At 37.9% G+C, this 16,805-nt stretch overlaps 1 protein-coding gene across 3 annotated transcripts in view; it reads left to right on the forward strand.

The window, feature by feature from the left end:
• dnah7 (dynein, axonemal, heavy chain 7) overlaps positions 1 to 16,805 on the forward strand; it is a 496,694-nt gene that overhangs the window by 424,483 nt on the left and 55,406 nt on the right. For all 3 annotated transcript variants that reach the window (XM_051930473.1, XM_051930475.1, XM_051930474.1), the window contains exons 57-58: positions 124 to 285; positions 14,340 to 14,525. In XM_051930473.1, coding sequence (XP_051786433.1) covers positions 124 to 285; positions 14,340 to 14,525 — 348 coding nt within the window. The remainder of the gene's footprint in view (positions 1 to 123; positions 286 to 14,339; positions 14,526 to 16,805) is intronic.

The following is a 16,805-nucleotide window of genomic DNA, read 5'->3' on the forward strand; positions in this document are numbered from 1 at the left end:
AGAAATTCAATGAGGTTCATCTGTTGACACTGTGCTTACTCAATTGTTATATTAAAATAAAGTTATTTAACATTTCAATGGCTGAGTCTTAAATGTGTTATTCTCTCTATCTTTTTGTTCCAGGATGCCTTTAAGAAGTTGCTCTATGGACTTTGCTTCTTTCATGCACTGGTTCAGGAAAGGCGTAAGTTTGGCCCACTTGGTTGGAACATCCCATATGAGTTCAATGAGACCGACTTACGCATCTCTGTACAACAACTCCACATGTTTCTCAATCAATATGAGGTAATGCTACAATTTACACATTGCTGTAAAACACTAAGTAGATTTTTGATTTGAAGCATTTGTGCTGTGGTGTTTAGGTGCACTTTTACATACTCGTGTTAGACACGTATTGTTTTCTGATAATCAACTTTTATGAAAATCACTTAAATGGAAATAGAAGCTGTAACTATATGAATTTTGTATTTAAACCAATTTTGAAATCTAGATCAAACCTATTATATGTAAAAATGTACTGCCTTAACTTAAGACTACAAAATGTCAACAAAAGTTCAGAATCATTGTTTTTATATCCAAACAGTGAAATTTGTGAGCTGGAATGTCTAAGATCTTAACTTGTGAATTAAATAGAAAGAAAGTATTCACTCACTTAACAGGTTTATATGCCAAGATAGTATTTTTACAGGAGACTCACTTAATAAGTAAGGACCAGTTTTGGTTGCAAAGAGAGTGGATTAGCCAAATTTTTCACTCCAGTTATATAAAGAAAACTGGGGTTATGAGAATCTTAACACACAGAACTATCCCATTTGTAGTGTTAGACCATATAATGTGATCCTGAAGGGCAATATGTCATGGTGATTAGCAAATTATTTAATACTGAAGTGATTCTGATGAATATTTACGCACCTAACGTGGATGATAGACATTTCATCCATGCATTTGCATCTATTCCTAATGTGAACAGTCATAAAATTATAATGGTTGGAGACTTTGTGTTTTAAATCCAGACTTAGATAGGTCTTCAGCTGCAGCAATAATAACATCCAATACTGCAAAAATAATTACACAATTTGTAATAGATTAGAACTTATTGAACCCATGGAGGTTCTTAAATCTTAACCTTAGAGCATATTCCTTCTTATCACAAGTTCATCAGTGTTACTCAGGAATTGATTGTTTCTTCATAGACAATAATTTTTTGCCCATTATCAACTCGTGTAAGTATGACGCTATTTTTATCTCTGACCATGCCTCTCTGATCATGGAGCTTAACTTACTATACCCCACACACTCATCTTGTAGCTGACATCTTAACCCCCTGTCATTACCTGATGAGAACTGTACAGAATTCATATCTAAATAAATTGATTATTTTCTGGAGACAAATGCATCCCCAGAGATCTCTGCAGGAATACTCTGGGAAACTCTGAAGGCATTTTTTAGAGGACAGATTATTTCATATCTTTCTCACAAAAATAAATTGGAAACCAAGAAGGTGTCTGAGTTAATCAGCAAAATTACCAGAATAGATCTAGAATACGCCAGATCTGCAAATGAGGCACTTTATTGGAAAAGACAGGTTTTGCAATCAGAATTTAACTTCTTGACTACTAAAGAAACTGAACAGCTCATCTTTAAATTGCAACATCATAATTATGAAAACGGATAGAAGGCCAATAAGATTTTAGCTCAAAAAATCCACAAGCAGGAAGTCCACATAGCAATAACAGCAATTATCAACACAGAGGGAGATAAAATCATACACCTAAAAAAATAACACACACATTTAGAGAGTACTTTAAGTCCTTATATTCTACACAATCTGAGTTCTTTGACTCATTACAGACACCACAGCTAGATACTATTTGTGCTATGGAACTGGATAAACCTCTGACACTCTCAGAATTACTAGATGCTATAAACTCATTTCAAAGTGGGAAATCAGCCGGCCCTGATGCCTACACAGTGTAATTTTATAAAAAAAATAAAATAAAATAAGTTAGCTGTACTTTTATTAGCAACGTTTATAGAAGCTAAAGACAACAAAATTCGACCTCAAAGTTTTCGCCAAGCATTAATTATTGTCTTTCCTAAGAAAAATAAGGACTTACTACAATGTGCATCATACAGACCAATCTCACTCCTGAATAATGATATTAAGATGCTCTCCAACGTTCTAGTTAGAAGGACTGAGAAAGTGCTTCCTTCTGTGATATCACAAGACTAAATCAGACTTTTTAAAAGCAGACACTTAGTTTCTAATCTTTGACGTTTATATATTATAATGTATTCACCCATTAAATCTAACACCCCAAGATCTTACTTTATTTAGATACAGAAAAAGCATTAGACATGGCATTTGGCTTTGGCCCAAACATATGTACAAACTACTCTATACTAGTCCAGAAGCCTCAGTTCAACATTATTTCAGACTACTCCAAGTTAGTACTCGACAAGGATATCCCCTATCACCATTGCTCTTTGCAATCGCCATTCAGAGAAGGGCTTTAACAGAAAATATCACTATATGCAGATGATATGGTACTGTATATATCTGACCCACTTAATTCCGTGCCAGAAGTCCTAAAAGCACCAGAAGATTTTCAAAAGATATCTGGCTCAAAATTAATTTGAATAAAAGTGTGCTTTTTTCCAGTGAACAATCTAGCACACAGTACTAGACTGGACACCTTCCCATTTATCTTAGCAGATCAATTTAAATATCTAGGGATAAACATCACAAGTAAATACAAATCCCATTTTTCAACAAAATTTCTGCATGGTGTGGCAGACGGCCGGGGTCCAGGCCCAGCCGGAACGCCCCTTCACTGTATATTCAGGGGGAGCAGCCCTGGACGGTGCAATACCTCCCCCTGGATGCTGGATTGCCATCCCCTGGGTTGGAGCGGTGCCTCGGTTTCCCGCAGGGCTCCATGGGAATTGGAGTTGGGTGCAGCCCTGTTGGATCCCGCAGGCGCCGCCAGGGGGTGCTGCAGCTGGGACTCCTGAGCCCATCTGGGCAGCATATTCGCCACTCCCAGAAATGCAGCCGGATGTCAGCAATCAAGCACCTGGAGCACTTCCGGGTGCCCAATAAAAGGAGCCAGCAACCACCACTCAGCAGCCTGAGTCAGTAGGTGGAGGACGAAGCTTGACGGGAGGATTGATGGTGCCAGAAGGGAGTGTGTTTTGTGCTTGTGCTGGTTTGGACTGTGTTGTGCCTGTGGGGTTCACAGGGAAGACGTGCCCCACAGATGAAGAAAATAAAAGTCTTTGTGTTATTTTTTTACACGTGCCTCCGTGAGAGTCTGTGCCAGGTCGGGCACAATATAGTGCCTTGTTACAATGGAAAAAAATAAACAAGTTGTGAATAGATGGTCCACCCTCCATTTCACATTAGCAGAGAGAATCAACAATTTTAAGATGAACATCCTTCCCAAGTAGTGATGAGTGAATATTACCAAGTTCGCTTCATCACGGAAAAATGAATTATATTCATATTAACAAATCTTTTTTTTTAGAAATTAGATTTAATCATAGAATTCGAAACATCCACCCATCCAAAGGCCATCTACCCCATGATCTAATGCAGAAGGCAGCATGGCACTACCTAACTTTTAATTTTATTACTTGGTGGCAAATATACAGGCCATAAAGACCTGTACATCGATACAAGTTGATGAGCATATCCAAGCCTGGTCTACAATAGAATTAAAATCTTGCAGAACTTCTTTAAATTCCCTGCTCTGTGCTCTAGTAAATATAATCTATCATCAATACACTAATATTCCAATTGCCCTTCATTCACTCAGAATATGGAACCAATGTAGGAAGCACTTTAAGACAGACAAGCTCTTATCTGTTGCACCTCTACGTGACAATCACTCTTTTCCACCCTTTCAAACATACACATTATTTAATGCTTGGACAATGTCTGGGATTAAAACATTTAGAGCCATGTACATCGATAATGTTTTTGCATCCTACAAGCAATTAAGCTTCAAATTTAACTTCTCAACACATTTTTTCCATGGCTTTCAAGCTAGAACCTGCCCAATTTTTCCTCACCTTCCACGTATTTCTGTTTGAGAAGACTCAGATAGCATCTCCACAATTTATAAAAACATTTTAAAGTCCCTTCCTTTCAAACATCCCAGGGCACAATGAGGAAAGCCCAAGCTCCATATGCTTTTATAGTGCATTTTGTCTCTGTGTTTATTCGTACATCCCAAAGAAGTGTGTGTCAGATTACTTGCAAATTCTAAATTTACCCGTGTGAGTGAGGATGGGGTGCCACATTGGTAACCCACAATTAAAGATGGCAAATAACAGTAAATTAAAATAAAGTCCATTACGAGGATGCAAACGACAGCATTGGCTGTGAGCAGGAGTTCACAAAGAGATGTTGCTTCTGAGTTAGAGTTCAGTTTTCCTCACTTGTGAGTCCAAAATTAAACTCCTTCTCTGGTGGCCCATGAGGTTTTATAGAGGGTCTCCCAAAAGGGACAGAGCTTCCTTGGCTGGTGCAGAAGTCACTTTCATCTAACGTCAGTCTGATGTGCGGGTGTAAAAGAAGAATGTGTTAGCATCAATGTCTCCTCTAGACACTGGATGGAATTACATACCTAGTTACAGCCCTGAAGATGTCCCTTAAGTGCACAGGCTTAACAACATATTAAAAAAATGAGCATTCATATATACAGACTATACGAACCATAAGTAATGTACAAAACAAACCAAGTTCTCCAGCTAAACACCATTACCTATACATATATAAAACAAATACAACAGAAGAAACAGTTAATAAAAGAAGCATTTTTAGTAGACTGTAATGCTAGCAGGAACCTGGCTGTAACTGTAGTGGTTGGAACTGGATGAAAAAATTAATAGCAGATGGCACAATCCCCTGAGAACAAAAAAAAAAGCGAAATCATCTCACCATGCATTTTGTGGTAATGCAGAAAGCAGCAGGAGCACTGTCTGAAATTATATTTCAGGTAGCCACCTTTCTGACTTCCGAAATGGTATTGGGAAGTAACAGATGAGATGAACAATAGTAATTCCTAGATCGTGGATGGCTGATGTCTAGATGTTTTTAAAGTGAAAAACTGTTGATATAAAGCAAACTGTTGATATGTAGATAGAAACAAATCTGGCACCATGCTTTACTGGGTGGTGTTTTAAATCTAAATGATATACAGAACAGACATATTAGAAAGATTGGAAGTTCTATTACCAGAAAAAGTAAATGCAGAATGTCACTGCTGGCCCATTACATCTTCTGTTAAACTGTACACATTTTGGTCTCCAGGAGCTACCACTAGCCGCCAAACCCAAGACACATTTACACTAAAACAGTCCCAGGTGCAAATAAATGTTTTGGTTTTTTTTTATTCACAATACCTTCTTTATTCCAGTGTTCATAGTTGGCACCACAATCACTAATAAATACAATGTCTTCTTCCACTCTTCCAGTTGAGTTTTGCCCTGCTGCCTCCCAATTCTGACTCAATCATTGAAGCAAGATGGCTTCCTTTTATGATAGACTTGGGAGTACTTCTGGAGCCATGGCCTTGCATAATGGAAGCACTTCCGGGTAATATGGAAGCCTCCCAAACTAGGGAGGTATATTCTTAATAGCACTCCCTGGTGGCACCCAAGGACCCTTACAGAGTCGCCCTTCGAAACTACAAGTCTCTGGTAACCCTGTGGTTGTCCAGACTGGGATCAAACCTGAGGAGCACTTGCCATCTCATACTGAAGAGTGAACTGTTCAGAATCCCCAGCCTCCTGTAGTCCATCCATTATTCTTTTATCCCAGTTGGGATAGGAATCAATAACCTTCCCAGATGTTTTTTTTCTCTGCTTATGTTTTCTTTCTATTGCAGCCTCCTGACTGGGAAAAGATTCACCCTCTGTCCCTGTCGGGATACCAGTCCATCCACCATGGCACTTACAACATACATATGCAATCATATGCACATAGATGTAAAAGGACAGCTTATAAACACAATGTGTACACTGGACATAGTGTAAATATAAATCTATCTTTGTAGTTCTGCTACAACTTAAAGGAAACATAATCTGATAGTTTTATCTATTTTGGCTTAGGTTGTTTTGGTATAGGTGATAACTGTGATGGCTTTTGGGCACCACCAAAGCAGGCAGCATGGTCACAGTTCAGCTATATTGATGCCATTTTGATGTTGAAATACTAAGAGGGTACACTCCTGCACAGGACACAGTTCAGGTGTATGTGTAAATCGACCACCAATTTCCTTACAATGAAACATTGCGCTGGAAGTAAACTTAAACTAGGTGCGTGTATCAGAGACCAGCATCTCTTACTCAATATTTTAGAAAAGGAGTGGAAAGTAGCAATGCACAGAATTCACCTTTGAGCTCCATATGCACATCTCTCTCGTTTAAAACTATCCAAAATGTTTCCAGGGCAAGATCCAACCTGTGAACGTTGCAATCATGTTCCAGCCTCACTGGGCCACATGTTTTGGGCCTGCACCCAATTAACATCATTCTGGATGAAAAATCTTTAAATGCCTTTCAGACAGCCTTGGTGTCACAATCCCTCCTAACCCATTAACAGCTGTGATTGCTGTACTCCCAGATGGGCTTAAACTGGAGAAGGACAAAGAAACTGTAATTGCCTTTACTTCACTACTGGCAAGTAGACTTATCTTGCTCAATTGGAAGAATCCTAACTCACCTCTTTTAAGTCAGTGGGTAACTGATGTTATATACTACATGGTGGTCCAGATCCAACTATGCAATTATTGTATTGCATTACATTAAAAGTTGCATAGTTAGATCTGGACCACCCTATAGTTGAAACTGGAAAAAATCAAATTCGCACTTAGAGGATCTGTGCAAAACTTTTTCAGAACCTGGCAGGATCTAATCAGTAACATTTTAGAATAAGCTTTTTAATTGAGGAAGCAGGTTCTCTTCCCCTTTTTACTCCATGTATCTTTATTCATTTATCATTTTATCTATTCATTTGTCTTGGTGGCGCAGTGGTAGTGCTGCTGCTTTGCAGTAAGGAAACTGTGGAAGATTGTGGGTTCGCTTCCCGGTTCCTCCCTGTGTGGATAGCGCTTTGAGTACTGAGAAAAGCGCTATATAAATGTAATGAATTATTAATTATTATTATTAATTTACTAGCATAAAGTTTTACACTGCTGGTCTAGCACTCTTTCTCAGGGATGGGGGTTGATTTGTTTCGAACCTTTTTCTTTTTTTTGTTTTTTTTTCTTTTTGTAAAACTCGAGTTATGTGTATGGAGTGTTATTTGATTTTAAAAAATTCAATAAAATTAAAACAAGAAAAAAAAAAAGGACACATGCCGTTTGCTGTAGGATTAGGCTCCAGCGACCTAACAGAGATAACTGCATTCACTTGAAAACACATTTGGATCTGAATGTGAACACACATGGCCCTTTATTTTTATTTTTTTATAAAGAGGCACTAGATGAATTTGGCACTCTAAAATAGACTTCTCTGTTAATTTACTATTTAGCTATGAATCCTGTACATTTGACAGTTGTTCAGTAACATCACAAGGCCTGCTTCAAGCATCTCTTTGAGCTCTTGTAGCTGTTTGTCATTTGCTGGATAAAATTGCCCTAACATTTTTTTACAGGTTTGTGAAGCTGGAGTCTAAGAAAAAAACTCATTTGAACTGAAGAGGAGCTCAAAGAGCTTGTTTGTTAGTGCAGAAAAATGTTTACTCCTCAGGGTAGAGTCAGCAGTCATATTATATTTCATATTTACAAGAACAACATAACGGCCAAATACTGGGTCCATCAGGTACTGGATAGTCACCGCAGATTTCAGGAGTATTTTGTGAGTGATGCTGCCTTTTAACTGGGCCAGTGTCATTAAATAGGGTTGTAGGCCGATCTAAAACTTTTTTGTATCATTACTGCATTTTTGTAAATCTTTTACTTACGCTTTTTGTACATTTGAGTGCGTGACCTATTAGTTAATATTAAAGGACATAGTCTTCTCAGGATAAAATCTGTAGTCACACTATATTTTGTATTTACAAAAGTAACAAAATAGCCATAAGCTGGGTAGGCAAACACAAATTAAGTTCATCAGGTACAGAATGGTGACAATTGGATTTTAGGGTACTTTAGTGAGTTGATTTGCCTTTTTACTTGGCCAGTTTTCCTTTCTGTTATTAAATAGGGTTGTAGGCCAATCCAATGCATGTTTGTATCATTGTCAGTGTTTTGTATCTCTTTTGCTTGCCCTTTCTATAAATTTGACTCTATTCTTGTTAGTTAACATGAAGAAACCGCCTATTCTATAATCATATTAGAGAGAGAGAGAGATTCTTTATTTGTAGAAATGTACACAGGAAATCTTACTCGATCTGTCCAGTTAGGTACATGAAACAGTACAGGTCACCCATATACAATATGACAAAACAACTGAAAAACAGTGCAAGTACAGAACAGAACACTTACATTACTAGGTAGCATATTGTTGAATGTTTAATGTCCAGTTTACTTTTTCTAACTATGATAAACATTATTGAGAAGACAGACTGCAGAGAAATAAAAACAGTTTTTGAAACCAAGAGGTGCTAACTTTGACACCTGCATACCTACAGCCGGACCACAGTTTGGAAAACAGACTTGTCCTGGGCTGAGTAGGGTAGCACAGAATTGCGTTAGTCCTATTTCTCTACTGTTTGGTGTATATGGGCTCCATTGTAGGAAGAACAGAGCCAGTGATACGCTATGCCTGCTTCACCAGTCTTTTTAGTGATCTCTTTTCCTGGACTGTGGTGTTCCCACATCTGATTCTGATCCCACTTGTTGGTACACTATCAATAGTGCTGTGGTTGATGTTCACCAGGATTTGATTCCACGTACTACACTTCATCAACCATTTGAAGTGGAGGCACTGCTGGGCTTTTTTTTTAATGATAGCAGTGGTGTATTTTTGGCCAATTTAATTTCTCTAAGATGTGGAGACTGTGAAATTTGAAAATATCCACTCTCTCCACCAGAGCGCCAGCAATGCAGACTGGTGAGTTGTTGACCTGTCCCCTTCCTAAAGTCCATAATCATTTCTTTTGTTTTGTTCAAGTTCAAGGTGACATTGTTCATGTGACACCGGTAAGCCAGATTGTAATCTCCTGATGGTATGCAGTCTCACTGTTGTTCATAATGAAACCAATGACTGTGGTGTCATTAGTGAATTTAATTATAAAATTAGTGTCATGGGTGTGCAGTCATAAGTGAAAAGCAAGTACAGCTTTGGACTCAGACAGAAATCTTCTGAAGCTTCAGTTTTTACCATCAGTGGTGATGATTTTTTGTTACCAATCCTATCTACCTGAATTGTACCTGTTAAAAAGTTCAATATCCAGTTTCAGATGGAATTGGACAGAGCCAATGTGGAAGGGATAATGGTATTAAAAACTGAACTGTAGTCAATAAATAGCATACATGACTGTCCAGATGATGAAGACCAGTGTGAATACAGCATCATCCACAGATCTATTTGCACAAGCACAAGCTTTTCAACACATTTCATTGCCACTGAGGTGAGGGCAACTGGGTACTAATCATTCAGCCATTATATTTGTTTTCATGAACAACACAATGAAAAACACAAATTAAAAATATCAGGTACTGAAGGGGGTGCTTTGCTTAGCACTCAGGCTACATTTGTATGTTCTTTATAGGGAATATAAAATGTTGTACACATCCAATAATTAGTTATATCAATAATGAAACAAGAAGAATAAAATTAATTGAGACGTATGCCACACACAAATATTAAGCTCTGCTTGCTCTTCTCTGTACAGTTTATTTTGTACCCAGCGTCTTTGTAATCCCCCCCAAGGTGACCTCACAGTCCATCTCTGTTACACCTCTTCCCCATATGCCAGAACTTTGCATGTATGCTCTAGCAGAAATTGTTATTATAATATAAAGTTACTGTACTTATCAGATGGCACCTGATTATATTTCCAGGTGACTTGTGTCATTATAAGATGCAAATGATGCTTTTAATTTGTACACTTTAATTTGTAAATGGATTTAAAGGAAGGATGGATGGAGGATGGAGGAGGATGTTTAGAATATTATGTAGCCAAGTAGGCTTATTTTTTATAGTCTCATTTAACAGGGTGATCAAAACCTCCCACAAATTGTGTGAACAGATGTCTAATTAGTTTCCAAATACCTATTGTGAAGGAGTGCCATGTGGTAACCTGCATACACCCTCAGAGACTGAGTCTAGATGGAAAACAAAAGCTGCCTTTCATTTGTACTCTTGCTGCTCATTCACAAATACATTTGAGTAAGGAACAAGCTCAATGGCAAATAAGACAAGTGTGAAGCATAAAATTCTCGGTCACTCTGGGTTTGTGTAAGGTAGAATTTGGACCATTGTCATTAATATTACATTGGTCTCCTTTGTATTCTCCTTTTTGCTTTGTAAAGTATTTTTTGATGAAAAATCCACTCTACATAAAGTAAATATTTATTGATTTACTGATTAGTGCCTTGTTCCTCCTCTTTCTTACTTCTTCCTTACTTCAACACCACGTAAAGTTATGGAAACTATAATTAGTAATAAAGTACGTATATGAAAGTAATCTTTCTATTATAAAAGAAAATCTTGAGATGAGACAAGATTATTGCCAAGAGATATTTTTAACGGCCCACGAGATTTTTTTTAATGGCCCATACCCACGGTCCTCTCACCTCTCATTCGTTTGAATGCTTTTGTAAGACACAGTTCTTGCGCTCTCAGCTCTTATAAATTTTTACGTTTTCCTCACTTTAAGTTCCCAATAAAAGAAGACTTATTATGTCCAAATCTTATTGAAGAATTTCATCCTGAAGGGTTATCAACAGAAGAAATGAGTATATGGGCAATCCTAGCACAAAGAAACGATGAAGATAAAGCGAAGTAACATGAAAATTGTTGATCGGTTACACAACAAATTGGTTAAATGCGTATCAATAGACTATGCTGTAGTACTAGGGTGTTGTACCGTGTTAGCCATTATGAATGTAGAGAAAAGCCAAGCAAAATGACACCTTTTATTGGCTAACTAGAAAGATTACAATATGCAAGCTTTCGAGGCAACTCAGGCAGGCCCCTTCTTCAGGCAAGATGTAATCACTATGCTGAAACAGTTGGTGGTGATTTTGCGGAAGATGAAAACATCAACTTACAATATCCCATAGAATATCCACCGGCCAAATTAGCATTGAAAGAAGGATGTATCGTAATGTTATTGTGTAATTTATGTATGAGTGATGGGCTATGCAATAGGACAAGATTAGTTTCAATTCTGACATGTAAAATTTTAACAGGCGACAAGAAAGGTAATGTAGTACATTAGACACCAAAGGAGATCTTCATATGCCATTCGTATTAAACCATTTACAGTTTCCAGTTAGAATAGCTTTTGCTATGACAATTAACAAATCACAGGGACAAAAATTTGAAAAAAATCAGTTTATTTATTAGAGAAAGAAATGATATTTACTCACAGGCAGTTAAACGTTGCATTTTCACGATGTAAGTCCAAACACGGAATCAAAATTCAATGTGATATTGATGAAAAGCTCATTCCAAATATTGTTTTTACTGACGTTTTATAGTAAAAGTGTTAGTTTACAAAGTTTTTGCATCTTAATTTCAAAACCAAACAGAATGAAAACGTATAACGCAACGAATACCTCTAATGCAACATGACACATTTTTTTCTTTGAATTTATTATGTTTTACTATTTTTTACTATGGTTAATTACTCACTGTAATGTAAAATAGTTCTATTATGCATATGGTAGCAGTAGAGGGCGCTATCGTCCTCTTGAACCCTCAGGTACCACCCCAAACACCAGGTAAAAGTACAAGACTTATTATTTTTATTATAATAACGTGCACTAAGCACCCTCCACTCCACACTACTCATACAATTAACAATACTCCAATGAATCAATAACAATACACAATCCTGCTCTCCCAGACACTTAGCCACCCTTCCTCCCAGCTCAGCGTCTGGGCTTTCCTAAGGTCCTTTTATATCTCCTGACCCGGAAGTGGTTCCAACCCTGCAGTCCATGATTCTTTATCACTTCCGGGTCAGATAAAAAGTCCTTTTCTTCATCCTGGAAGCACGTCGTTCCTTCTGGTCATGTGATCAGGACGTACTTCCAGGTTATAGGGCACGTAGCATTCCCCAAGCCTCCCTACAGCGGCTCCTGGTGGTCCCCATGGTATCCAACAGGGCTGTTTATAAAAACTACATGGTCCATGAGGCCCTGCTGGAATTCGGGGAACCTCCATGCTGCTGGGAGGGCTCCATCTGGCGGCTTGGAGGTGTGGGCCGGAATATATTGCCGGCTATCCCTCACAATATGTAATAATCCGCTTCCCCATACGCGAGCAGCAGAGCCGCGAAGTGGCTAGTGTGTAGCGCCCGCCCGAGGGTTGGCAAGCAAAGCGAGCAGGGGTCAGAGCCCCCTAGTATACTAAATAAAAGTCAGTATAGGTTTGTGAGAGAAAGATGCTGCTAAATATTTTTATTTTTTTTGAAATTGAGAAAAACAAAGTATATGAAATACTTCAGTTAGACTTTCAAAAAGCCTTTGATACGCTCCCACACTAAAGATTAATTCTGAAACAAGAAGCTGTAAGTATCAGAGGTAATCAAATGAAAAGCAGGGAATTGCTAAAGTACTAAATACCAATAATTATGTTTACCACCAAATGAAAAGGATAAAAAACAATTCAGATAAAACAATATACTGCTTTACTTGTCCAAAAGAACTAAATAGGTTTATCAAACAAACAAAACTCTACAGTATACTGGGGGAAAAAAAGACATGAAAGCTTGAAACATTATGTAGAAACATAAGAAAAATAAAACACTTGACAAACAAGCGGAGACTATTTGGACCACGAAGCCCGTTTGTTTAGCTAATAGCTAATCTTTGACAATATGTCATCAGTGAGAAGTCAAGCAAAATGACACCTTTTATTGGATAACTAAAAAGATTACAATATGCAAGCTTTTGAGGCAACTCGGGCCCCTTCTTCAGGTAAGATGTAATGGCAATACATGAAAAAGGGCCCTGAGTTGCCTCAAAAGCTTGCATATTGTAATCTTTTTAGTTATCCAATAAAAGGTGTCATTTTGCTTGACTTCTCACTACATTCATAATGGCTAACGCGGTACAACACCCTAGTACTATAAAAGAGTGTTGTAAGCAGAAATTGGTTGTTAGAAGTCTATGAAAGTATGGGAAAGCTTGGCCAGATTTGTTTGTGATTTGCAACTAAATTCACAAACACCTTGAACAAAGGAGAAATATTTTCCTAGTTGTATTAGTTGGCAACATAATGCCAAGGTTTAGGAGTTGAGTTTTTGATTTCCACCTTGATGTGTTCCTGACTTCAAACCTGGTTCTGTATCTGTTTAGATGTTATAGTCTTCAGTTTTGACTGGGAATTACCTTAAAAACGTTACCTAACCCCTGCCACCCTTTTAAATAATATTCAGCAATCTACCAGTCAAATTGAAGAAATAGCTTTTTATTTTTGTTTTTTTCTGGTTTGCCAGACAATAAGATCTCCCCTTATGTTGTGCCATACTGATTGCATCATTTCTCCTGGTCAATAAGGCAATCCTCTACAGTAGGTAGATTAATGTCTTGAGTGGCAGCTGGCCCTCAAGTTTAAATGCACATAAGACAGTTAAACTGCCTGTACTGTGATTGTTAAATATGACATAGCTGGTGGTCCAATGTGGGCTTAAATCACTGTATGAAGTTATGCTCAATTTAAGGAATAAACCATGTCACACTTCAGTGTACCCATTGTAGTATCTTGTATTGCTGGAATGTCTGGCCTCTCAAGGTCTCAGAGAAAATGCTTTGATAGTTATTTAAAAATAACTTCTGTACATAGTCTACTTCATGTTGTCATGAAATGTAGCTAATTAATTTTTGTTACAGTTTGTGATTAAAACTCCTTTCTGCCTTTATTTGATTATAAATAAAACATAATGCCTAAACTGATATTTAAAGAATTAATTTCTTGTCCTTAATGTAACATTACCAAGCTCTTTTAATCCAAATCAGGTCTGCCCAGAGCGTGAGCCTATTCAGACAATACTGGATGCAACACAGCTTTTGAGTATGTTATGTTTTCTTGTCCACGGGGATGCCTGGTGTGCCCAAATATGCTTTAAGTTACTCCTCACACTGAGGATTAGCCTAGAATATAAATATCTGTACTACATGCATTTTTCAAGCAGCTTCATTCTGTCTTTGTAGGAAATACCTTTTGATGCAATCCGGTACATGACTGGTGAGTGCAACTATGGAGGCCGGGTGACAGATGACTGGGACCGACGCACATTACGAAGCATCCTTTCCAAGTTTTACAGCAATGAGATAACAGACAAGCCTGACTACAAGTTTGACTCGAGCGGCTTATATTATGCACCGCCGGAGGGAGAGGTATGTTTTCATTTGTGTCATAAGAACATAAGGAAACCACTCTGCCCAATATCTCTTGTCAATAAGCGAAATCCAAAAGCAATTTTAAATGTAAAAACCTATAGCTTATGAAATGTTTTATATTTGACTTTAGCGTAATATGATAGCCTTTATTACCTAAGCTATACCAGTAATATTTTGTTAGTTTTAATCGCAACAACCTCATATTCAAACTTCACATTTTGTCATATTTCAGTATTGCATTTTCTTACGTTGATTACCATGTTGAAAGAGTTTCTAGCAGTGCTGTCTCACACCTCCAGGTACTTGAGTTCATTTCACAGACTGTTCTCTGTTCATGTTCATTCTCCCCATGTGCACAACATGGGTGTCCTTCTACATTATAAAAACATCAAGGTTAAGCTGAGGGGTAAATCTCAATTTGGCCTTGTATCAATGGGTGTGTGTGTGTGTGTTGGAATCTGCTATACGTTGGTCTGACGTGATATTCGCAATTAATTCTTTCTGTGTATTGATGTTGCCATAATGAGCCTCAACCCACAGTAATCCTGAACAGGAAGGATATCATTTTTTTTTAAAAATGGCTGGATGTTTTAAGATTTTCTAATGTAAGAACTTTGTCGATAAATGATTATCAGCATAAAATCTCTGATGTAGTGTTAATTGGCAAAGTTCACCAAAGCATTTTTCGCTACAAATATGCTGTGTTTACTGGTGTCCTTGTTCAATGAATATTTTCTTGGAAATCTGGCGTGCTTCTAACCTAGGCAAACATTTTTTCCCAGCGCAATATGACTAGTTATGTGTGTATCCATATTACTAACCGAGAATGGTAAACCGGATGGACGCAGGGACATCCGGCCATGGGCCGTAGCCGCAAAAGACGTACTGCGCAAGCGCCCCCACAAAACCCCCCTTCCAAGCAACGGAAACCGGATGCAAAGCAACGTAAAATAAGAAATGACGCGCGCATAGCACACAGAAAAAAGGAGTCAGATGCGAAACGGAACACACACAAAGAAGAGAATTGAGACCCACAACACACACCGGATGCAAAGCAACGTAAAATAAGAAATGAGGCGCCCATAGCACACAGAAAAAAGGAGTCAGACGCGAAACGGAACACACACAAAGAAGAGAATTGAGACCCACGACACACAAATGAGGCAACGCCCCCTAGCACAAAAAAAAAAAAAAGAAGTCAGACGCGAGCGCCACACAAACCCATTGGACACAAAACGGGACAGACTACGGACATAGCACACGAAACATACACAAAAAGCAGGATTCGGACCCACGACCACACTAACATAAATAAGAAATGAGACACACAGCACCATTACTAAACGAACCGTCCGTATTAAATATACGTCATCTGAACACATTCAAATTATGCAGCATAGGTCGATCTCATTACACTGATGCACTATTAACCATTCAACCACAGAAAAGGCTCCATATTAACAGTGAGTGCGATCCTCCTTATTACTTATCCATATTTAGACACCTGCTAAACGATTGCGCCACTTAGCTGACAACGCGTTCAATAATGAGTCCACTATTCATGAAAATTCATTGGGATTAATGAATGTCATTTGCAATCATTGTCATTCACTTAACTTCCCTGAAGAAACAACTGGCAATACAAGTAATGAATTTACACGTTATTGTCAAAAGGGTCAAATTTGACTGACTCCTTTACATTCATATCCTGCATATCTACAGAAGCTTCTAACTGACGAAGTACCTGAAAGTAAAAACTTTATGAACTGCATTACATCCTACAATAGTTCATTTGCTTTTGCATCTAATGGCATCCACTCACTTACTCAACACCATTGATAAACTTCTACAAACGTGGATGATTAATAATATTCCCTTTGGAGGAAAGGTACTTTTATTAGGAGGACATTTTACACAGTGCTTAGCTATTGTTTCACATGTCATGCGCTCGGCTATTCTTCAGTCCACCTTAAAATACGCAGACAATTGGCATTGCTTTCAAAACAGTTACGGAGATATTTGGAACAACAATCTCATTACACCAAATACCCCTTTTAACACAACGAACTATATTCTGTCCAAAAAATATTAATGTTGATCACATTAATAACCAGGTCATTTCATTACTTCCTGGAGTGGCACAGCTCGGACCCACGACCACACTAACATAAATAAGAAATGAGACACACAGCCCCATTACTGAACGAACCGTCCGTATTAAATATACATCATCTGAACACATTCATATTATGCAGCATAGGTCGATCTCATTACACT

The sequence above is a fragment of the Erpetoichthys calabaricus genome, chromosome 8 (genome assembly GCF_900747795.2).
Source record: "Erpetoichthys calabaricus chromosome 8, fErpCal1.3, whole genome shotgun sequence".
NCBI classification, from domain to species: domain Eukaryota; kingdom Metazoa; phylum Chordata; class Cladistia; order Polypteriformes; family Polypteridae; genus Erpetoichthys; species Erpetoichthys calabaricus.